The sequence below is a fragment of the Gouania willdenowi genome, chromosome 8 (genome assembly GCF_900634775.1).
Source record: "Gouania willdenowi chromosome 8, fGouWil2.1, whole genome shotgun sequence".
Taxonomy (NCBI): Eukaryota; Metazoa; Chordata; class Actinopteri; order Blenniiformes; family Gobiesocidae; genus Gouania; species Gouania willdenowi.
Window position 1 is genome coordinate 9,787,201 of NC_041051.1, and position 22,844 is coordinate 9,810,044.

The 22,844-nt window shown below is 37.1% G+C and overlaps 2 protein-coding genes across 3 annotated transcripts; one reads left to right on the forward strand and one right to left on the reverse strand.

Annotated features, from left to right (window-relative positions):
* The first annotated feature begins 1,082 nt into the window (after positions 1-1,082).
* Positions 1,083-4,802, forward strand: LOC114468873 (calcium-binding protein 5-like). Its single transcript, XM_028456008.1, has 6 exons — positions 1,083-1,213; positions 2,557-2,587; positions 2,656-2,799; positions 2,937-3,046; positions 4,173-4,320; positions 4,580-4,802. Exons 1-6 carry the CDS (start codon positions 1,163-1,165, stop codon positions 4,606-4,608), a joined length of 513 nt encoding a protein of 170 aa, XP_028311809.1. The 5' UTR covers positions 1,083-1,162; the 3' UTR covers positions 4,609-4,802.
* Positions 4,803-7,515: 2,713 nt separating this feature from the next.
* asphd1 (aspartate beta-hydroxylase domain containing 1) lies at positions 7,516-22,835 on the reverse strand. 2 transcript variants are annotated; one of them, XM_028455994.1, is made up of 6 exons: positions 22,752-22,835; positions 18,233-18,678; positions 16,327-16,533; positions 14,574-14,781; positions 8,885-8,998; positions 7,516-7,940 (listed from the first exon to the last, which is right to left on the reverse strand). In XM_028455994.1, the coding sequence occupies exons 2-6, from the start codon at positions 18,656-18,658 to the stop codon at positions 7,831-7,833; spliced, it is 1,065 nt and encodes a 354-aa protein (XP_028311795.1). In that variant the 5' UTR covers positions 18,659-18,678; positions 22,752-22,835; the 3' UTR covers positions 7,516-7,830. The 2 variants fall into 2 exon arrangements, with proteins under 2 accessions (XP_028311795.1, XP_028311796.1); XM_028455995.1 differs by having other exon boundaries at positions 8,881-8,998.
* Between the last annotated feature and the right edge of the window lie 9 nt (positions 22,836-22,844).

Consider the following 22,844-nt stretch of genomic DNA (forward strand, 5'->3'; position numbering starts at 1 on the left):
CCCACATTGTTGACGTGATTAGCACCTTTTAGTCCATTGAGTTCAATTGGAGTGAAGCATACAGGATCATTTAGCAGCTTTTTCAGTCAAAATGACAACTTTGCTGCTTTATGTTGATCTAAAAATTAGTAAAAGTAAAAAAAAATCAATGTAAACCTCTTGTTTACTGAGAGATGATTAATTAAATCTGTGACCCGGAAAAAGCTGTGACGACAGGGAGCGACAGTTCTCACTTTTCTGTTTCATAGACGCCATTAATAAGAGAAGAAGAGCTCCGTGTGCATGGAAAAAAAGGCAACCAGGATATGCAGAATCCTATTGCAGGGACTGATATCTGTCACTTATTGCTTGGATGTTGTCGGTGCCTTGCATACTTTATGTATCATTTATAAGTCAAAGTGCGACCTTATTGTTGAAATTTCTTGTTTTACTGCCTAAAATCTACAGCCCAGTTAACATCCAACTTCTTCATATTCGACCCCTTTACAACTGCATCCAGCTGCTCTGTGTTTAATCTAAACCATAGTCTGCATCCATATACAGTATACCAGTAATACTTGGACCTTTGTGTATAGAATCTCTCTTTACAATCTGATTTAAGTGTTTCTGAATATCCACTTTGATGATTACATAAAGGGTTGACATTGTATTTCATAGAGATGTTGACATGTTGCCATAATTCATTAGAATTTTATCAGGGCTTGTGTGCTAAAGCAAACAAATCCTCTCTCTAGTGAATTCAATGTAAATGTGTTTTTAAATGTACACCAGCAGCTTTTCACATGCAATAATGCCTGAAGTAGTTTTCACTAATCTGCCAAAACAAAACTGGAAACCATATGAACATACTGTCCACATTGGAAAATGACACTAATGTTGAACCACGGAGGTGATATGATGTATATGCAGCACAGCATTAAGATGAGCACTGTTTCCAGACCAAAGCTGGAGAGATAATCCACATGAGACCCTCATCCCTCCTCTCTGGCATATGCAGATCACTATAGTGGGAGGTTTACACGCACACAGGCATACACACACACACACACACACACAAACACACACGCGCTCAGACTGAAGAGGAAAAAGCAAAAGCGAGAGTGACATACAACAAGGACGTTTAGAAAGATCAGGAGCTCAAATCTGGTCTGAGTCTGTCATCATGAGCGTCAAACAAGCCTGTATTTTTCTCAGAGGGGGAAAGAAAAGACAAGTAAGTCTGCTCCTATATACTGCTTTCATGGTACTGTTTAAAACTTGTATTTTTATAAATATTTTGGGAATGATTTTGTGCTGCAATTACAATTATTCTATTTTTTTTAAATGTCTTATTTAGATATTAAATTGTATATTGTTTTTCACATTATACTCCAAAACTTTGCTACTTGTTGACTTTAGTGACTCATTTTTCTTTCTCTCACTCTCTCTCTCTCATTCGCTCACTTTTATTTTTTTAAATGTGTAATTTAGATATTAGATTTACATTTCAATCATAAACTCATATTATTTTTCACTCCATAGCTACATCTTGACTTTGGTGAAAGTTAGTTCTCACGCTTCAAAATACTGCGGTTTACGGAATAGGATTAGGGCCAATTTTGATGGAGAAAATAATTTTGGGCAGATGAAGAATAAAGTCGAAATGTCGAGAATAATGTCGAAATGTCAAGATTTAAGTGAAATTTCGGGAATAAAATTTAAATGTAATGTTGAGATCAAAGTTAAAAAAAACAAGATTAAAGTCGAAATTTTGAAAATAAACTCGAAATACACTGATAAAAAGGTTAGCTATTAAGGTAAAATCTATGACAACAGTCTCCATTAAAACTGTCCCTAATCACAGATGGACTGAATGCTCCACCTCTTCCAAACTTCACTGGTTTTTCCTTCTTACGTTTTTGGCAATATCTCTTCAAAGTCCTTATAGAGATTACAACGCTCGTCAGCTTCTGTAGATTTGACTTCATTAACAAACCTTTGACTTTTATCACAATATTGTATTTTGAGTTCATTTTCAAAATTTTACCTTTAATCTTGACATTTCAGATTTATTCCTGATTTGCCCAAAATTATTTTCTCCATCAAAATTGTCTCTAATCCACATCCGTAGTGGCTGCACCCGACAAACAATAGAAAAAACATATTTATTTTTTTTCATTCGTATGCATGCAAACTGTGCAGAAAGAGAACCGTCTTTTGTGAATCTCTAAATTAAAGGTAGTTATTTTAGGTAGGACACAAGAGAGGAGCTCTATAAAAGTTGAATAGGGAACCTGTGCTGCTGATTTGCTGTTTAAGCATCTTTGTTTATGTCTCTCGCTTTTTCTTTTTTTTTTTTTTTCTTTTTTGGCTAAGGGCACGTTAAAATCAACTCAACTTAAATTAACTGCAACATCAGCAATTCTGTAAGAATAATAATTCTGCTCACATGCTATTACATAATCAGCAACTCCAGATTTAAAAACTGTATGTCTGTATTTATACTCTGTCTGATTTCTTTTGATTTCTTTTTAAAAGTTTTCAACTTATTAACTTTAATTTTATTGTGTTTTGCAGTCGAAGGCTCTGACAAGTGAGGAGATTGAAGGTGAAATTCAAATTTTGCTTCAAATCAGGTACCGTACAAATGTTAAATGTGCTCTGCCTTCTCTGTAGAGTTACGTGAAGCGTTTGTAGAGTTTGATAAGGACAAGGATGGCTTCATAACCTGCAAAGATTTGGGAAACCTCATGAGGACCATGGGATACATGCCGACAGAGATGGAGCTGATAGAACTGGGACAAAACATTAACATGAAAAGTGAGTAAAGGCTTTAAATGAAAGTCATGCTGAATAAAATGTTTTTCATTCTTTTTTATCCTGACATTTATGAAGAATTAAAATAAAGTTGTAAAAGGATTTTCAGACTTTTATAGCATGACATTCATGACATGTAGTGGGAGGACGTGTGGACTTTGAAGATTTTGTGGATCTGATGACTCCAAAACTTCTCAACGAAACAGCTGGAATGATTGGGCTGAAGGAGCTGAAGGACGCTTTCAAAGAGGTGAACTCCAACTAACAATTCACCCTTTCACTGTTGGTCACCTCACAATGGCCACAGTTACATCATGTTTACTGAATTAATTATTACAAGACAAGCCTGCGCAGAACGACCGGAATTAGCTTAAATCGGAAAAGAGCGTGGAAGTATTTACTGTAATTCGGGATTCAAATCGGAATAAACCAGCCACCTAATTTGGATTTAAGTTTAATTCTGAATTACCATTTTCATTCGGAATTAAGTGTTTACAAGGTCAGTTTAAAGAGGATTTGACTTTTATTCTGAATTAAAGGGGAATTAAAGCTCTCATGTAAACATGGCCAATTGTGTTTTTAGGACCAAATACATGTCAAGTGAAATGAAAGCTTTATTCTTTTTAGATAATATTGTGAATTCCAAAAGTTTTAAGAATCCCGAGAGAATTGTATGGGGTGCCGAACATAAAAATTGGTCACTTTTTTAATCATTTAACTCACTTTTCTCACATTTAGCTCATTTTTCTTTCATTTGAGACAGAAATGTAAAACAGCATGTTCTATTTTATTGTTAAAAATGTGTACACATACTGTAAATCTAAATGTTAAATTTAAATCTATATGTTAAATCTATATGTTAAATCTATATGTTAAATCTATATGTTAAATCTAAATGTTAAATGTAAATGTTAAATTCATATCTAAATGTTGAATCTAAATATTTAATCGGTCACCAAGCGTAAAGCTAAATATTTAAAATTGATGCAAAGTCGGCAGGTCAGTGCCTGTCACCAACTGTGGCTAAGTGAGTGGTGGGGTGTGTGGAGTGTGGGCGGGGCCACTACCTACTTTATGGAATTTTTAACTCTTTAGCTTTACACTTGTTGACTGCTTTAACATTTAGATTTAGATTTAACATTTGTATTTACAGTTAACATTATATTATATTTGACATTTATATTTAACTTTTACATTTAGATGTATTTTTCATGTTTACACATTTTTAACAATGATATACATAGAACATGTTGTTTTAAATGAATTTGAAAAAAGTGGGCTAAATGTTCAACATATGATGGCTATGAAACAGCGACAGAGTTTTTCATTCTGCACCCCATAGAACTGAACCAATAACCTTCTTTGCTGTGTTGCAGTTTGATATAGATGGGGATGGCTCCATCACATCTGCTGAGCTAAAACATGCTATGCAAAAGTTGTTGGGCGAGCACACCAGTAAACATGAGATTGAAGCGGTGGTGAAAGAAGCTGACAACAACGGAGACGGGACGGTGGACTTTGAAGGTGAGATGCAAATTGACATGTCCCTAAAATGAGAAAAACACAGATAAACTAAAAAAAAAAAAAAAAGGGGGGATAGCACCATGAGAAAAAAAACATTTGTGATTTACAACAATTCCTTTATTTCACTGCAATGTGCATGAGCAAAACATACTAATGATGTGTGAGGGCCCATTGTTTGACATGTTGTTCAACTGTGATAACACCTGATAATGGGTCATAGTTTTTAATCAGCTTGTCATTTTGTTTATTGTTTCAACAGAGTTTGTGAAAATGATGTCACAAAAGTGAGCACAACAGACTGAAGAAGATTTTGTCATCTGCTTTTTGGTGTTTGACACATTTTTATTCAACTCCCATTTGTGAAATATCAGCCACAGACACAAATCTGTAAGTGTTACATTTACAAGGTTTCTCATGGTTTTTTCCCATTCTGTCCTGGAGTAAACAACCAGCAATTATTTATAGTCTGTACTTTACCAATAATAGGGATGCTGCTCAGCATGTGTTCACAAAACGTAGGGGTACCGATGTGATGGTGCTGCAGGTATACTGTGAAAAACTCATGTAAGGTGGAGTTTATCTATTTCATTACTCAATAAACGGACTTTTCATTGCCTGAAAGTCTATGTAGATGTGATTGTTCAGATTACTGCATGACATCTTGTGAAAAATAATATTAATAACAATAACAATAAAAAACGGGCCTCATGCAACAGTGGTTCATGTTTGATTTTCTCAGTGTTACAGATTCAGGAAATGCTTGTTACTATAGGAAATAATTGTGTAATTGTTCATAAATGTGGTTCATGTCTTTTTAATATTTGTTTCTAACAAAAAGAGTATTCCTATAAATGAGTGACTTTGTCTTAAAAACCTCAAATTTGTTTTAAAGTAATAAAATGCATAATAAACTCTCCCAAGTGTGTCCTGCATGAGACACACTGTTGGTTCCTGCCTACAGATTATTTCACTTCATTTCATTGTGAGTTTTATTTACTTTTTATTTCTAATTTTTTTGCATTTGTGTCTTGCACAATTGTGTCTGATAAAACTTTCCACAATAAAAACAAACAAAAACCCATTGTTATTTAAACCTAAGTGGTTTTTGAGTGATTTTTGTGATTTTTATGTATCAGAACAATCAAAAAAACACAGGGATCCTTCCTAAATGGCTAAACGTGATAAATGAAACGTGTAAAACCCTTTATTCTTTAAATATCATTTGCTTTTATTAATCCCAGTGTTTAATTCTTTGCTAAATGCTGTTGTGTAACAAAAGAACAACCTAAAAAACTGTCTGTATAATAACAGGAGTTGTTTTTTTTAGCCAAAATCTACAAAATGAATATTTCTATTAAAGAAAAATATCCTAAAGGTATGTTGTTGGTTAAAAGGAGGGATGTAAGGTCTAACTTTTCCTGATGCTACCAAGTAATTCCACTATAGCTTATCTTTTGTCAAACATCTCACTGAATTTAGTTCCCCTTCTCATATTTGTACTGTTAACTGAAAAGAGAACAATATATACATATTTCATTGAGTATTTTGTACAGTGCCAACTGAATCATACTTCAACAACATACATGTAAACAATCTGAGGAAAAATCTGTCTCTCAGGGCTGGATTAGTTCAACCTCTATAATCCTCATCATGGGACGCTCATGACCAGATGGCACATAAAGACAAACTCACCACTGCACTAATTCCCTTCCTTTAAAGGGCAAAATCCTTGTTTGTTTATTTTTTTAATTTTTAAATTTTTTTTTAAAGTGCCGCAAAATCCTCTGGGGTGTTGTTTTTAACCATTCAAAACACTGTTATATTGCACCACTTTGAAAGTCAGTAGGAAATTAACTAGTCTGTGCAAATTGAGTATGCATTGGTTTGTGCATTTGGGAATCGGGCGTGCATGTTAAATGAAAATGGACTATATAGAGACAAAAAAAAAAAATCACATCATAAAAGCAAAACCTTTATTAACTCTGTGCAAACCTCTGCCTTTTCCATCACTTTGTCATTTGTTTCCTGACTCATAACCAGGGCCGGCTTTAGGTCATTCGGTGCCCTAAGCAAGAATGGACTTTGACCACTCCACTTCATAAATAAAATTAAGATAAATAAAATATATCTGTGAGGAATGCAAACCAGTACCCGACAATGTCTGTGAATAAACCTCCTTTAAATATTTAAACACAATGGGATACAGATCAATTATGAATGAAAAATAACCAAGTGTATTACATTTTTTATGTTAAATATTAACAGTTTTTTGGACTTTCAAAATAAAGCCTATTCCTACCACTTCCTAGGTCACATGCGTTGACACTCACAGTCAAAGAGATGTACAGTATGTCTGTTGGGGTTCACATGCATACACTATAACTGTATATTAATTTTTACACTAGGTCAGAGGTTCTCAACCTTGGGGTTGGCACCCCATTTGGGGTCGTGAGACACTGAGAGGGGGTCGCCAGATGCCCTCAAGAAACCAAGAATATTTTTTGAACAATTGGAGCCCATTTTTGCTTATTTTCACCTTTTTTCTGCAACTGCACCACACTTGCCATATAATAACCTATTTTCATCATTTTTTTCTTGCCATATTATTCCTTTTTAATGCATTTTTGCTACATCACTCCCATTTCTGCCATTTCATCACATTTCAATGACTTTTCCACATATTTTTCCACTTTCAAGACATTTTCAGCACTTTCCACCACTTTTCCCACTGTATGTCACACACGTTGACCCATTATTGTCACTTTTAACCTCTTTTCACCATATTTCATCCTTTTTTTGACAATTTACCCACATTCACCATTTGTCATGCCCATTATTTGCTAGTTTATAACTAATTCTTCCAATATTGACACTTTCAACCATTTTTAACACTGTTTTGGCCACTCTAATTTGCAACTTTTAACCAATTTCTGGGGTTTTTAAAATCCCATTTCATCACCTTTCCCACCATTTTTTTGTCACTTTTAACCTATTTAAACATTTATGATTAAAACAAGGATTTACATCTTTAAGATGAATATATGCTATGACTCAAATAACAATAAACTTCCTGGATAACAGTGGATATTATTCAGATACATAAATAAATGTGGTTATCACAGATTCATATAACAATCGACTATCATTTGGGCCCCAAAAAGCTCTCCCCTTTATCCCCCTTATAGATGGCCATGTCTCCACATGACTGTTCTTTAATGTTCATGTCTGCGTTCAACCACCTTCAGCAACAGTGGGGGTCCAAGGTCTCTGGAACCTTTATTTGAGTGGTCGCGGGCTGAAAAGGTTGAGAACTACTGCACTAGATGACAAACAGCTGGTGATATCACTTTAAAAAACTGCAGCTGGGTTGTGATTCTGCATGCATTTAATTTGCTATACTACATCTGCATGGCATGAGTTCAAAGCGTGGATAAAGGCTTGTGTAATCCAGTGATTTGTGGCCTGGAATGAGGAGGACAAAGGTTGTCCAGCCCATGTGTGCGAGGACAGTCAGAGGTCAGGGCTGAACATGAAGTCCAGAGCTTGTCTCTCCGCAGCTGCCACGTTTGGATGCCACAGGTCCACACTGAGGATGACACGAGGTCCAGAATCCACAGGCCCTATGGGAGCAAAACATGCTTTTATTTATCACACTAATCATTTTTACTATAAAATCTGTCACCACTACTCAGCTAATGAAAATCACTGTTTTAACACAGAAAAAGTGGATAACATGTCTATAAAAGAAAATCTGTTTCTGGACTTGTTAGACAAGTGCATTAATATATTTCATGTTTGCATTTCCAAACATTTCTATTTATCTATAAAAAAAATGTTTTTATAATTTAGGAAAATATTTTATTTGAATTAAATATTAACAATTATAATTTGTAATTTTTGCCATTTTGGTGAAATTAGAAATGACAAAAGGAAAGTTCCAGAAGTAAAACTTACGTTAGATATAGAGAATTCAAAGGTTGGGTCAATTACATCTTCAATTATCCATGTTTAATCTCAATTATGATTACAAATATAATTTTTCCCCTCAAAGGCAATTACAATTATGTTTTCAATTGCTAAAGTTCAAATTCAATTCATCCCAATTACTGAGCCTGAAATACATCAGCCCATAAAACTTAACATTCCTCTTGTGTTAGCATCTCTAATGAAAAGGTGCCAGTTAAAAACACTAAAAATGATCTATCATCTAATTTGTTTCTCATTTGGTTACCTTGTTAGGCTTACTTATCCATGAAAATATTGGTATTAATATTTTTGGTGTGAGTAAAATTATTTTAAAGAGAAATGATGGGTAGAGGGAAAAGTTGATCTGAAACAAATTTTATAGAACTGTAACATGGTTGCCCAGTTTTGCATTTAATTAAATTGTAATTGAGAGTTCTTTCCATGCCAATTACAATTGTGTCATAATTGTTATAAATGATCATTTATGCAATGACAATTCAAGTTGACCTTTACCCTGACAGATATATCTTAACTCAGATTAAACAGATATTTAGATATTATCAGTTATATGCTATAGTTAGTTGTGTTATTTACCGACCCTTGTGGGATACAGTATGAAGGAAAGAGTCATCAACCAAGAGGCAGTGTCCTTCTGACCAGCACTGAGGTTCCCCCCCGACCACCAGTTCACACTGGGCTGGAGTCTGCAGACCTACAAAATACAGTGTTTTTCAAAACAAATCATTGTGAGAATTGGCAGATGTAAAAGGGTTGATATATAAGACGTGTGCAGTGACCAGTCATGGCCCACCTACAGTAAAATGGTCGCCGAGACTACAGATGGGAGGAACCAAGCCAAAATGGCCGCCCGGACTGCCCAATGGGAAGAGCCAACCTATACTGGAGACCTAAACTACAAAAGGGGAGTATTCAACCTGAATTGGCTGCCAGAACCACAACTTGCAAGGAGCAAAGCCAAACCTGGCCATCTGAAACCCACATGGGAGGAATCAAGTAAAACATGGCCGCCCAAACCAAAAACCAGGTTTAAAATTAGTTTTCGGGATTAGTCTGGGTCAGGGCAAATGTTAGGGTTGAGGTTAGGATTTATAATTAATGCTAGGACTAGGGTTAGGGTTCGGGCTAAGATTCAATTCCACCAGATCAGAACCAAGTTCAGGTTAAGATTAGGGTTAGAGTTAGGTTTTGGCCTAAGAGTCCACCACACTAAGTAGGACCCCAATTAAGGTTCGGATACCTGTTTTTGGGTAACAGGTTGGGATTAGGATTAGGGCTTGGCCTAAAATTCCCTCCCAAGAGGTAGGGAAAAAAACCTTGGAATGGGGTCGAACTTGGGAAACGGGATAGAGGGGTTTAGAATTAGGATTACGGTTAGGGTTAAATTTCTGCCTATGAGTCCACCACACGAGGTAGGACCCCAGTTAGGGTTGGGACATAGGTTTTCGGGTAAGAAGTTAGGGTTAGGGCTCGGCCTAAAATTCCACCACATAAGAAAGGAAAAAAAACAGGGTTAGGGTTCGGAATGGAGTCAACCTTGGGAAATGGGATAGACGGTTAGGGTTAGGACCCGGGCTAAGTTTCAATTACCTAATGTAGGCCTGAATTAGGGTCAGAATTAGTGTTAGGTCCCCTAGAACTAGACGAGTTCCTACCAATAAAATGAGACATACCCATGTTCAATTAATCTCTTTTTTATTTTCTCACGTTAAGCCCTCCAGGCGCCACCGTTCCCGGGTTCCCAATCCATAGCCGTTCCGCTCTTTTCCTGCTCCCGGTGGTTCAAACTGCCTGGCTGTCTACAACCAGGGCCTTCAGCGTGTTGAGTCTGTGTCGGACAAAATGCTCCACCACATGTGTTTTTTCTTTCCCTGGGCAATGTCATGTCGGTGGGTATACAGACGGGTTCTCAGAGAGCCGCTCGTTTCCTCCACGTACTGCGTATCACACTTCCTACATCCCAGCACGTACACGCACTTAGTAGTGCCCCTGGTGTATCTTAAAGGAATCCTGAACGCCGTCTTGGTTGTGCTATTGCACACCACGAGTGGCTCGATCTGGAGGAGTCTAGCTCGGACAAGAAGGGAACCCAGGGTTGAATTGTTCTTAAAGGCTGAAACCACTAGAAACTCTTGCCCCAGACTGATGTCCCATAGGAAGAAAGAAAAGCTTGATTTCAACTTGGCATGGATCCTCCAATTCCACAACGAGTAGAACGAGATTAGTGGATTTTTTTCTTGTCCATCCCACCCCCTCTTTTACCTTCCTCCCGGGGCCTGTTCCTTGACGGTTTTTGGGCTTGGCGTAGAAACCCCCTTGAGTGCCCTCGTGTTCCCAGGGACTGGAACGTTTTCCTGGCTACCTCAAAATCTGCCTCCTGCGAACAAATCCGCTTGTACCGCAGCAGCTGCAAATGTACTATCCCCTTAAAAGTGTGCCTTGGGTGGAAACTTTTTCTATGGAGGAGCGCGTGTGTGTCCGTCGGTTTAAAATATACTCTTGTACTTAACCTCCCGGTTTGGGCAAAGTCCGGACCCTAAAATGTGACCTTGTCCAGAAAATGTATCTCCTGTGCATGGACTGTCTGCACTAATTCCATTGAGGAGTGGTGTGAATTAGGCGTTTCCAGGAACTGATCAAATTCCTCCCTGGAATGCCCCCCCCCCCCAGATGTCATCTAAATAGCGGAATATCAGTCGTAATTTTTCCATATTTTGGCCACACCGTGGACTCACACTCCGCCATGTATAGGTTCGTGAAAGATGGCGAAAAGCACTTCCCCATCTCTGTCCCCTTAACTTGAAGGTATGTTCTGGTATCAAATTCGGAATCGTTGCTCATGAGGTTTAGCCTCCAGTAGTAGTTAATCCTGACGACGGATATCTGGATGTCTACTTAAAGCCGATCTCACTGCCTCTAATCCCTTCTTCGTATCAAGGTTTGTGTATAAACTTTCTACGTCCAGGGTGAATAAGAGGGCGTTCACTGAGGGGAAAACCCCCTGGATTTTCTGTAAAAAAAAAAAATCTTTGTATCCTTAATATGTAGGGTACAACTTTGCTAGAGGGTTGAGGTAAAATTCTACCAATGTGCTGACCCAGCAGACTCACTTCCACAGTCAGACGCAATGGGTCTCCCAGGTGGGATTCTCCCCGGCCTTGGTCATACGCCCTGGTTTTTTGGTAAAAGATAAAATTGTCTAGGCCTGGGGGTCGGTAGCCTTTAGGAAAATCGCCTGATTCTTTGTGATGAATATCTGCTCCGCTAAGGTATCTAAAATAGCCCAAAATCGTTTAGCTGTTCCTGGAACTATGGGTTCTGGTAGAGGTAAATAGTACTCCCTATTTTTTAGTTGCCTTTCCACCTCCCAAATGTAGTCTTCCCTGTCCATAATGACCACCATTGACCCTTTATCTGCTGGTTTAATCACTATTTGTTGATTCTGTAGTAGTTCCCCCAAAGCCCTATTCTCCTCCGGCATTTGATTAGAAATCTCCAGCAAACTCCTAATCCCTGACGCTTCTCCCCCTGTGGCCCCACACCTTGCTCCTGGACCCCCGGTTAAACCCACCTTGCCCACCCAATGCCTTAGCCTCCTGCAGTCCCCACCACATGGCCCACCTAAAATAGCCGCCGAGACAACAGATGGGAGGAACCAAGCCAAAATGGCCGCTCGGACTGCCCAATGGGAGGAGCTCACCAATACTGGCAACCTAAACTACAAAGGCAAAGCAAGGCAAGGCAAATTTATTTGTATAGCGCATTTCATACACAAGGCAACCAATGTGCTTTACATGATAAAAAAATTCAACAGCTTAAAATCAATAAGAACAGTTAAAATCAAACACATTACATCAACAACATGACCAAAAATCTCCCTCTCAATCATATGCATTAGAGAAAAAGAGTGCCTTTAACTTTGATTTGAAAATGTTCACATTGGATGCTGACTTCAGCTCTGCTGGCAGTTTGTTCCACTTCTTTGCAGCATAACAACTAAACGCAGCATCACCATGTTTACAGCTCACACAAAAGGGTAGTATTCAATCTAAAATGGCCGCCAGAACCACAACCTGCAAAGAGCAAAGCCTAAGATTCTGCCACACAAGGTAGGAAAAAAAATCGGGTAAGGGGTTAGGATTTGGATTGAAGTCAACCTTGGCAAATGGGATAGAGGGTTAGGGTCAGGGTTAGGGTTAGGGTCTGGGCTGATACCCAATTCCTCAAGGTAGGACCCAGGTTACGTTTAAGGTTATGTTTAGGGTTAGGTTATAACCCTATATCGCAACAGTTTTTAGGGTTAGGGTTAGGGTTAGGTTCACGATTAGGTTTAGTCTTAGTCACGTGACTTACTGTAAACTGGCCAATAACTGAGCTATCATGTAACCTAAACTGGCCAAATAGGGGCGCTGCGTAAGGATTAGGGATGGGAATTGATAAGAATTTTGCAATTTCGATTCCATTATCGATACTGCTTATCAATTCAATTCCTTATCAGTTCTCTTATCGATTCTCATTGGGTGAGGGAATTAAATAATACAAATGGATTTGTTTGCTTTAACTCTTTATTATATTATCTTTGTCTCTTTAATTTCCTGCAGGGATATCAGCTCTCTTTTAATTCACCAGGCATAGATTGTTTTCACTGGGTAATAATATATACAATATATGACATTTTGGCTTCAAACATTTGAGAATATTTACAGTGCTCCTTCTGAACCTGAACAACTTCATCCAAAACTAATTCAGACATAAAACAAATAATTATTCCATAAAAAAAGAACATATTAACCAAAAGTACAGCTGCACTTATTGTTATATATATAAGCGGTAAAGCTTTAGTTTAGCCTTTGTGTACATTTCTATAAATGGACCTTCAGAGACGCTGTCCCCTGGTTGTTTCATGTGACGTCATCAGCCATGTGTGTGAACCATTGTGAAAGAGCAAACAAAAGACAACAATCAGTACCAGTCCGTCTCCCATGTTTGATTACTTGCGACGAGATGTTTGTTCTTGCGGAAGTTTGTTGTTTTTGGAAGAAAAATTTACAAAGAAAAATATTCACAGACACTGTAGAGACAAGGAATAACAGTTTATTCAAAATACTGATTCAAAGACACGCTTTTCAAATTTAAATGAGGTATTATGTGGGACCCACAGTAATATCAGGACCCCCACTCATTTAATTTGAGATTATGAAGCACACTGTTTATATTTGAGGGTGATTATGGGTTACAAAGCCGAGGATGAACACAGCTTTAATTGGGCTTAAAAAGAAGACCTGAGCCCGGCAGAACACTGTCCGGCAGAACACTGCAGCTTCATGTGTCACTCCACGCCACATCTGGTTAAACTGTTTATAGTGGACAGTGATTACGGTTACAAAGCGGAGGATGCAGACAGGCCACATCGGGGCCAGCTAAGTAGCCGGAGAGGTCCTCGGGTAAATGCAGGAGCATCCAAGCAAATTGCCTGTATTAAATAAGGCTGATGTACATGTTTTTAGTTATGCAGATTAAAACTACAGTTAAAAAACAACAACAACAATTATTATGACAGTACAGATTAAAAAAGAAAAAACAACAGAAAATCCCCCCTACGTTGGTTGAAACACACCATAGGAGGCAAAATCACAGCATAGGGGATCAAGATCACTGCGTCGGGGACCCTGCCTGTGAATCACTTTGTGTGCCACCTGAGGTCACCAATGTTTTTTCATATATACCATCATACCATCAAATTTTTTTGCCATTTTAATCAAATTTTGTGTTTGTAAATGGTTTCTGTTGCATGTTTGCTATTTGGACCCCAGGAAGACAAGCTGGTTGCCATGGCACTAGCTAATGGGGATCCCCTAATAAACAAATAAACAAATGCTCCTCCCTTCCAGTGTAAGATTTACTGGTATATGGGCCTATATGCAAATTAATTAATTAATCTCTTGACATGCTTATTCTTGTTCAGGGTCACTGGGGTCTGCTGTTGCCTATCTCCAGCTCTAAACAGGCCCTGGCCCTAGCACCCTGGACAGCGCATCATTCCAATACAAGGCAAACATAATAAATAGACAAACAACAATTCACACTTCCAAACACTCCTACAGGCAGTTTAGACAGTCCATTTAACTGGACGTACTGTACATGTTTTTGGATGAACTCACACGAGAACATGCAAACCAGCAGTTACCCTTCAGCCTATGTGTATGCCTAGCTTTAGGACTCCTATGTCAGACATGACAAAGACACTCCCCAGGTTTGTATTTACATACCAAGATGACAGCGGAGACGAGTGTTGGTGTGTCCGTATGTGCTGCCCAGTGTAGCTCCAGGCCTCAACAGCCAGAATCCTGCAGACCCCAGTGTGTTGCTGTTAATGAATGTGCGCAGAGCCAGAAGTGTCCTGTAGGTGCGGGGACATGAGCGACAGTTTTCTGCCCTACAGACGCCTGCACTGTACAAAGGAAACACTGCTTGTCCCTAAAAGAGAAAACAACTTTCATTTGCACCGTGACTCATTGGAAAGATTGATTATACAGGTTAACAACAGAGTTTCAAATTCAAAACATTCCCGACATACAATCTATTCAATGTGATAAGTTACATTTATACAAAGCTATGGGATCAAGGTTTTTTGACTTGGTGTGGTCGTACTAAGTTGGCACATTTTTTTTCAACGCAACAAGTCTATTAGTTGTAACAATAAACGTAAGTTTATTTGCTGCCGTTATATGTTTTGGTAGGAGAATACTTTGATGTACAATGTTGAATTGTGTCCCTGGGAACCCCTGTATATAGCCTCTGTTGGTTCTGACAAAAATGTTTCTAAAACAGTTGTGGAAGGATCATCTAATGAGGACATTGTTCTGTTCATTTTAGTATCTGTTTGCTTGTTATTAGGATTGTATATCCTCAATCAGATTGCAGATTACCTCTATTAATTCCCACAGATTCTGCAGACTAGTGGCTATGGAAGGGAATAATGGCCAATTTTGATAGAGGATTTTTTTGGGGGGAAAATTATGAATAAAGTTAAAAGGTCAAGATTTAGGGTCGAAATGTCGATATCTAAAATCGAAAATATACAGCAGTCTCCATCAAAGCTGGCCCTAATCTGTTTCCGTAGCTCCTCAATAGCCACAGATGGACTGAATGCTCCAAGTCTTCCAAACTTTGCTGGTTTTTCCTTCTGAAGAGATTAAGCTTTTGGCAACGTCTTCAAAATCCTTTAAGAGATTACAACGCCATGTTTTTGAGCTAAAAAAGAAAAAATCTCTTTGGTATTAAACCCAACTTTGAAGCATAGTTTAACGCATTCATTGATGCACAACATTTTGTAGACGGCCACGATCTGTTCTTTGTTGCTGTATATGGTGCTTTGGCCCTCCTCAGCCTCCATAGATTTGACTTTATCAGCAAACCTATTGACTTTTATCACGGTATTGTTGTTTGAGTTCATTTTTAAAATTTCAACTTTAATCTCAACGTTATATTTCAACTTAATTCTCAAAACTTCAACTTTATTCTCAACATTTCATTTTTTTTCTTGATTTGCCCAAAATTATTTTCTCCATCAAAACTGACAATAATCCGCTTTCATAAGTAGCATATCCAAATATAAGCTTTTTTCTAACGTTCTCGCAATAAACAGAAACGGATGTTGGTTAAATTTTCTAGCTTCTTGTTGTCAAAGGCTTGAATTGGAAGTTGTTGTTATTTGCACCCCTTTTTTGATTGTGTGACAGCAATAAACTGCTGATTTAATATAACAAAGACCATTGCTTATTACTTTATTAGTACTTTATCAGCATAATCAGGAAGTCGTGGCCTTAGGTAAAAGGTGCATACAAGATCAATAAACAGCATAACAACAGAAACTGTATTGGTTTTTGTTTTGTTTTTTTGCCACAGGTTTAACTTTATTCTTAGTATGATGTATACTCTAAGTGGCATCTATTGACATTTTCAGGTTATGACTATTTCTTTCTGTTTCTTCCTGGTTGTTCTCATGACAGCATTGATTACCTTTGGTCCTAAAAAGGTCCAGCCATTTTTGGAGTCAATGCCCCTTTGGTAAACAGCCAGGAATTCAGATAAGATGACTGGGTAGGCAGCTTCCAGGACTTCAATGTCATGTCGGTGAGCATCGCATGGGAAAAAAGGAACACTTGGTACATCTGGAAGGAAGAACAGATGAGGCTTCTGGATCGCAGAGAGATCACTCAGACGGACCTAAAGTGAAAACCGAGAGAAGTCTGAGATTATTTTTAACACTGACTTCTTTTTGCAATTTCTGGATTAGATAATGGCAGAGCTGCCAAGCCTCACGCTTTGAGTGTGACAGTCACGCAATGTGATACATTTTCACGCCACACATGACATTTCTCACACTTATATTTCCCCATTCATTACTCTTTTTATTTTTTTATTTTTTTATTTCTTTGGTCGTCGCGACTTGCCGTAGCTCGAGTAACTCTGATTGACTGACCGAGATAACCAATCCCAGACCAATCCATGTCTACCTAATTCTGTTCACTGTTTATATTGCTGTGTGTGTGTTATAGTATTAGTTTACTCATCTAAAAAACTGACACTGCATGTGTTTTTCTTCTCTAACTAACTCTCTGTGTTGCAGAGCTGCTGCTGAGTCATTCTCAAAGAGACAGTGTCCTGAGTGTGATTTACTTTAAAAACTACTTTCAGCAAGTCAGAGCTGCCCTGAAAAAATCAACACTACATAATTTAATCACATTTCAGTCTTAATGAAGGAAAAAGTCAAAAGTGACACAAAATGTTGTTATTGTGCTGCTAGTGATTAATAAAAGGGTCTTTGTGGCTCCACTGACTTTGATCCATATTGTTTTTCCTTTAAACTATTGAAAAAAAATAAATGGTTTATATCGCCTATTGCCATTTTGAGGAAAAATATAGAGATATGAATATTGGTCCATATCACCCAGGCCTAACGTAACCAAAGCAGTAACGTTTTATCTTGTAAAGGACATTATTGTCCAAACTGTGTGAAAAGAGGCGTTCAAACACTGTTTAAAGTAGGATTTTATTAACATGAGTGTGTTACCTAAAAAGCAAATGGCAACCACTAGACTGATATGCTGCTTTGTTATGTAGCAAGTGATGCTAATGCTAATGCTACACTACTTTAGCTAAACAAAATAGAACTAAGACTGTGTGTGACTATAAGAACACATCAGCCCTTTTGTTTGATGTTAATTGTACTTGGAACCAGTTTGATAAATTTCTTACATCAATTTAAAAAAAATATTTGAAAAATACCTTGTCGTAAATTATCTTTTATTCCTTTTTGCTATTTAGGGTGATAATTTTAAGTAGGTGAATTGGTTTGTTTTATTGGTAAATAACTTTAAAATAGTCTAAATGATTTGAATGAAAAAAATTGTGATGTGATTGTGATTTTACAGAGAATAAATCGTGATATGATTTTTTTTCCCATATCGCCCATTCCTGTGTCTGTGTGTCTGTGCTAGACATTAAGTTAAATTAAATAAAACTCTTTTTCAGCTACTAGCAGTGTTATGAACACGGCTAGTAGCTGAATTGCACTTGTAGATTATATCAACATAAATTATGCAAAGTGGGCAGGTCAGCTCCTGTCGATCAAAAGGCAGGGCCACTGCCCACTTTGTATAATTTCTAAACATTTAGTTTTAAACTTGGTGACTGATTTAACATTTAAATTAAGATTTAACATTTACATTTACATTTACATTTACATTTAGATTCAGATTCAGATTCAGATTTAGATTTATTTTTCATGTTTACCCATTTTTAACAATGATATAGAACATGCTGTTTAACATGAATTTATCTCAAATGAAAGAAAATTAAGATAAATGTGAGGAATTTTTTTTCATTTGGGACCCCATACAAATACACACAAAAGGAGACTTACTTGTTCTCTCAGACCCTTGTGGATGCGGCCCATGCCCACCCAGCTGTAGCGTTTGGCGTACTCTTGCAGGGCTGTGTACAGCTTTCTGGCCTCTGCAGATGCATGTGCAGGGAACAAAGTATGACTCAGCACTGGCGTGAGGTAGCCTTGTCCCTGCTCCTCATCCTCCTCTGCTTCCAGAGAAACACTCCTCAACAATTTAGACCGTGCACTGGCCTTGGAGCCAATGGAGCTGCTTCTAAAGGACCGTCTTGAGCTTGACATGATCTTTCCACTGTGAGCATGGCCTGGGATCTGCAGATCAGAGCCCATTCTGTAGCAGTGCCACAGAAACAAGAGCAGCAGGGTCCACAGAAGAGCACTGAGTGAATGGACACCCAGCTCAGAGTAAGGAGGAGAGGGCAGTGTGTTTATTACCCAGTGCATCCTTTGAGTTTTCGCAGGCCCTACATTTAAAAATCAGCAAATACAAAAAAAAGGGGGGGGAAAGGGAAAGAAACACAAAGATCCTTTTATTGTGAATACATTATAATAACTTTAGTCTCTCAGGAGTCAGCAAATGATGTCTGGTAGAGGAGTCTGATCAAGAGGTTCAGGGTTAATTTCCATGGCTATACCGTGAGTGCAGTGCAACTCTGTTACTGTGACTGTGTAAATGTGGCTGATTACTAAATATAAAGCATTGTGAAACAAGGTTGTGCTAAAATTAAGTGATCTCTCTGAACCTATTGTCAAACAAAACTCTATACCTTTCAGGGTTTGGAGGACAGTTTCTGTGTTTCACCTGTTTTAAAATTCTTGATAAATGTTGGGAACGCACACACACACGCACACATGCACACACATACACACACACACACACTAGGGGTGTGCATTGCCAATGTGTCTGACAATATGATACGATTCCCAATTTGTATGTCAAGATACATTATATCCTGATACTAAACAGGACAATATACATCTCGATATATCGCAATATCAATAAGTACAAATTTTACTTTTACAAGTACAAAATGGTATGAAATACAATTAATTTATTGTTTTAACTTGTGAGAACAGTAACATGGTAACTGACTGTAATTCAAGTACCAATAAGTGGTATGTTTATCAAACTGTCAAATTAAACTTTTTCTACAACAGATTTTATTCTAAAAGTGCCAAGCTAAAATGCACTGAGTAGTGAGGTAGTTTAACATAGTCTAATGTAATTCACTGACACCTAGTGACCGGGCATTAATGTGCTATGCATGTTAGCGCAATTAAAAGTTTGGATATTTTTGGTTAAAAGACATGATTTAAAAAATTGATTCTGACATCTTTTGGATCAACACGATAATCGCACGATTAAATATCCCGATATATTGCCAAATATTTTTTTCCTTACACATACACAAACAAACACACACACACACACACACCACTTTATCACTTCAAGCTGGAAAAACCCTCATTAATTCCTGACATTAATCTTCTTTGGGGTCATAAGGAATTAAGACGATCCCACTAAGACATTAATGAAACATACAAAGAAGGTTCGCTCGTCCTTTGAGATTGGCTCAATGTTATGTAAGGTTTAACCCTGTGTTCTTTTCTCTTCTTCACTGTTTAACCTTTTTATTTTTGAAAAATAAAGAGAAACTCCTACTTGAATGCCCATTTTTAAGGTTTCTTAAACTTATTATTGCAATAACCTGTATTGATGCCATCATTAACCTCAATAAATTTGTAGTTGGGTAATTGTTTTTACGGACACAATTATAAATGTTTCTTGGCTGTAAAAGTTGCTAACCCTCAGCAAACTCCAATCTGAGGCTAGTTTAGAACTCAAAACCCTTTACAGGCTAACGTGAGTTCACAGTGTGTGGTAAGAAATTTCTCTAATTATTCACTTCCTGTCATTGTAGTTACAATAAAACAATGTAAAAAAAAATTTAAATAAATAAATGAAAAAGAAAAAAAAACATTCATCCACCTCTAAAAGCATTACAGCAGATCTTTTAGGTAGCTTTTGTGAAATATAATTTGCTTCATTTAAAAACAACCTGCATTGCATGAGTAATAAGTGAGTGCGCTGTTCCACAGCTGCTTGTGGGTTGTAAATCAGCTGGAGTCCTGCATAACATGAATGAACATTAGAAAAACAGCAGACGTGTTTACACAGTGGGTCCAGTGGGCTGGAAATGAAGATGGATGAATGTGATCATTAAAAGAAAAAGCCATAAAGCATGAAAACCTGTTACAAAAACCATCCACCAGCTTAAAATAACTTACATTTGACTTTTATGTTCAGTACTTCATCACCTTATATAATAGGGATGAGCTAGAAACAACATTCAAGTTGACAATATTTGCAAAGGTTGAGAACTGCTTTTTGAGTAACATGTTCTTTATTAAAAACTGGTAGTAAACTGAAGCGCGCATCTATTTTTCAGATGTCACATGAATTGTTTGACAATGTTAATCTATAATTTATTCTGTCTTTATTGTTGCTTCTAAACAGATGGAATATACAATTTTATAGTTTTATTCCAGTTATTTAAATATAGTCCAATCAAAATTACTAATTGGTTACAAAAAACTATTTGGAAGCTTTAAGCTTAAAACTTAAAAAAATGTATTGTGTGTTTTCAATTATATTTGAGTTTAATTACATATTACATCATAAATATCTTCATAAAGTATGGAGGTATATTTGTGTCTTTATTATTCCATAATAATAATAATTTTTTAAAAAAAAAAGAGTATTCAAGACATAAATAATTGCACTTTTCTTTGATTGAGATGTTTCATATTTTGATTGAATAATAAAGACACAAATGTACTACCCAGAATATGGCCAGAATACAAAAAAAAAAAATTTTAATTAAAAAAAAAAAAAAAAAAGCTAAATAAATAAAGTCTTTAAATGCAATGATTTGGGTCTCAAATGTCGATTTTTTTTTTTTCAACTTTTTTAATTTACTTATTTATTTATTTATTTTTGCAAGTCAACACTTTTTTCCTTTGAAAATATGTATTTTTGATTGAAGTCAACATTTTTTGGTAACTGAAGTTTTATACATGAGGCTGACATTACGCTGTCATTACCTGTCAATAGCATGAATAAGGCTTATAATTAATTACAAAAATGTTGCTATCGTAAGTGTAATTGAGTTCAGATTACTGACATTGTAATTGTATTTGGCATAAAACTTTAATTAAAACCCTATGGCATAGCACTCTATGCTCTCGGCCAGCCTTGCCACTGTCTACAAAATACATGAGCGACCAACAAGGTCTCTTCAAGCCAGGTCAAGAAAGACTATGTGGAAGTTAACACTTACACAAGCCTCACAATGGGCCCCCAATAGGCCCCCAATGGTTTCACACATGCACGGCCTGGCCCGGCCTGGGATGCCGTTGTGACTGCACCCTCTGACCTATTGTATTTCTTGGAATCCTTTTCTGCTCTATCTCCTGGGTTAATCCCAACATGTTAATCAGGGTTGGTTTTTGCATTCTATAGGTGTGCATTCCTCAGATGCTGGTGAATAACACCTTGTGAATATTCACACCCACACAGGTAGTAGGTATTAGAGTACTTCAGCATGAATCATGGTCTGCTGTAGGGCAGGTTTTTTTTAAATAGTTTTTTTTTTTTTTATTATGAATTGGCTGTTATGAGCTATGTTATGAAGATAATTTTACCATTTAAAAAAATAATACATCAAGGGTTATTTAAGCCTAACAAGGTAACCAAGAGATGAGGAAGCAATTAGATAACAGATAGTTGTTTTAGTGTATTTTACAGCTGATTTAAGACATGGTTAAGACATTTAGTAATTGAGAGCGTAATTGTAATTGACTTTCAGGTGGTTAAAATTATCGTAATTTAATTGTAATTTAAAAAATGCTGGTCAACTTAATTGTAATTGAACATGGATAATTGAAGACGTAATTGTAACTGTAAAATGTAATTGACCCCAACCCTGGTTAGGGCATGGAAGAGTTAGGGTTAACGAACGACAGCCTTAATGACACTTTATTCATGCTAATGACAGGTGTGATGTCATGAATAATGACAGTGTAATGTCAGCCTTTATGTATAAAACGTCTAATGAAGTGTTTTTGATTGATTTTTATTTTTATTTTTTTTTATTTTTTTTAATAATAAAGACAAATCTATCTCCATAATAAAGGAACATCCGATTTTGAGTTAACCTTTCATTTTTTTTTTCTGCATTTCTAAGTGTGAATGTCCGTCCTCTTTTTCTTTCTTCTTTCACAGGTCTCTTACAGGTTTCTGTAAGTTTATGGATGATCCAATCACAGAGCATACAGCTCCATACAGTAACGCACCTTGCAGCACCCCCTTATATCGTTGCTTATGCCCCCGCCATGAAGGCTCAGCTGCTTTATGTTTACTATCCAAACATCCGCCGTTATGTTATATTATGTTGTGATGATGATGTCCGCCATGCAAACCGTGCCTGTGCATTCATGCCCTGATCATATCTGAGTCTCACATCTGTCACGTTACCTTTGATGTACGGCTGGAGACGGACGCACTTCAGCACCAGGCAGACGGACAGCTCCTCCGGCTCTCACCACCACATAATGGGAGCACCTGCAA

Coding starts and splice junctions, on each gene's coding strand:
- LOC114468873 (XM_028456008.1), top strand. CDS start 1,163: ATGAGCGTCAAACAAGCCTGTATTTTTCTCAGAGGGGGAAAGAAAAGA. Junction 2,588..2,655: donor GACAAGTGAGGAGATTGAAG/GTGAAATTCAAA, acceptor CCTTCTCTGTAG/AGTTACGTGAAGCGTTTGTA. Junction 4,321..4,579: donor CGGGACGGTGGACTTTGAAG/GTGAGATGCAAA, acceptor TTGTTTCAACAG/AGTTTGTGAAAATGATGTCA.
- asphd1 (XM_028455994.1), bottom strand. CDS start 18,658: ATGCACTGGGTAATAAACACACTGCCCTCTCCTCCTTACTCTGAGCTG. Junction 14,782..16,326: donor GGACCTTTTTAGGACCAAAG/GTAATCAATGCT, acceptor TTTCTCTTTTAG/GGACAAGCAGTGTTTCCTTT. Junction 8,999..14,573: donor TCGTCTCCGCTGTCATCTTG/GTATGTAAATAC, acceptor TGTATTTTGTAG/GTCTGCAGACTCCAGCCCAG.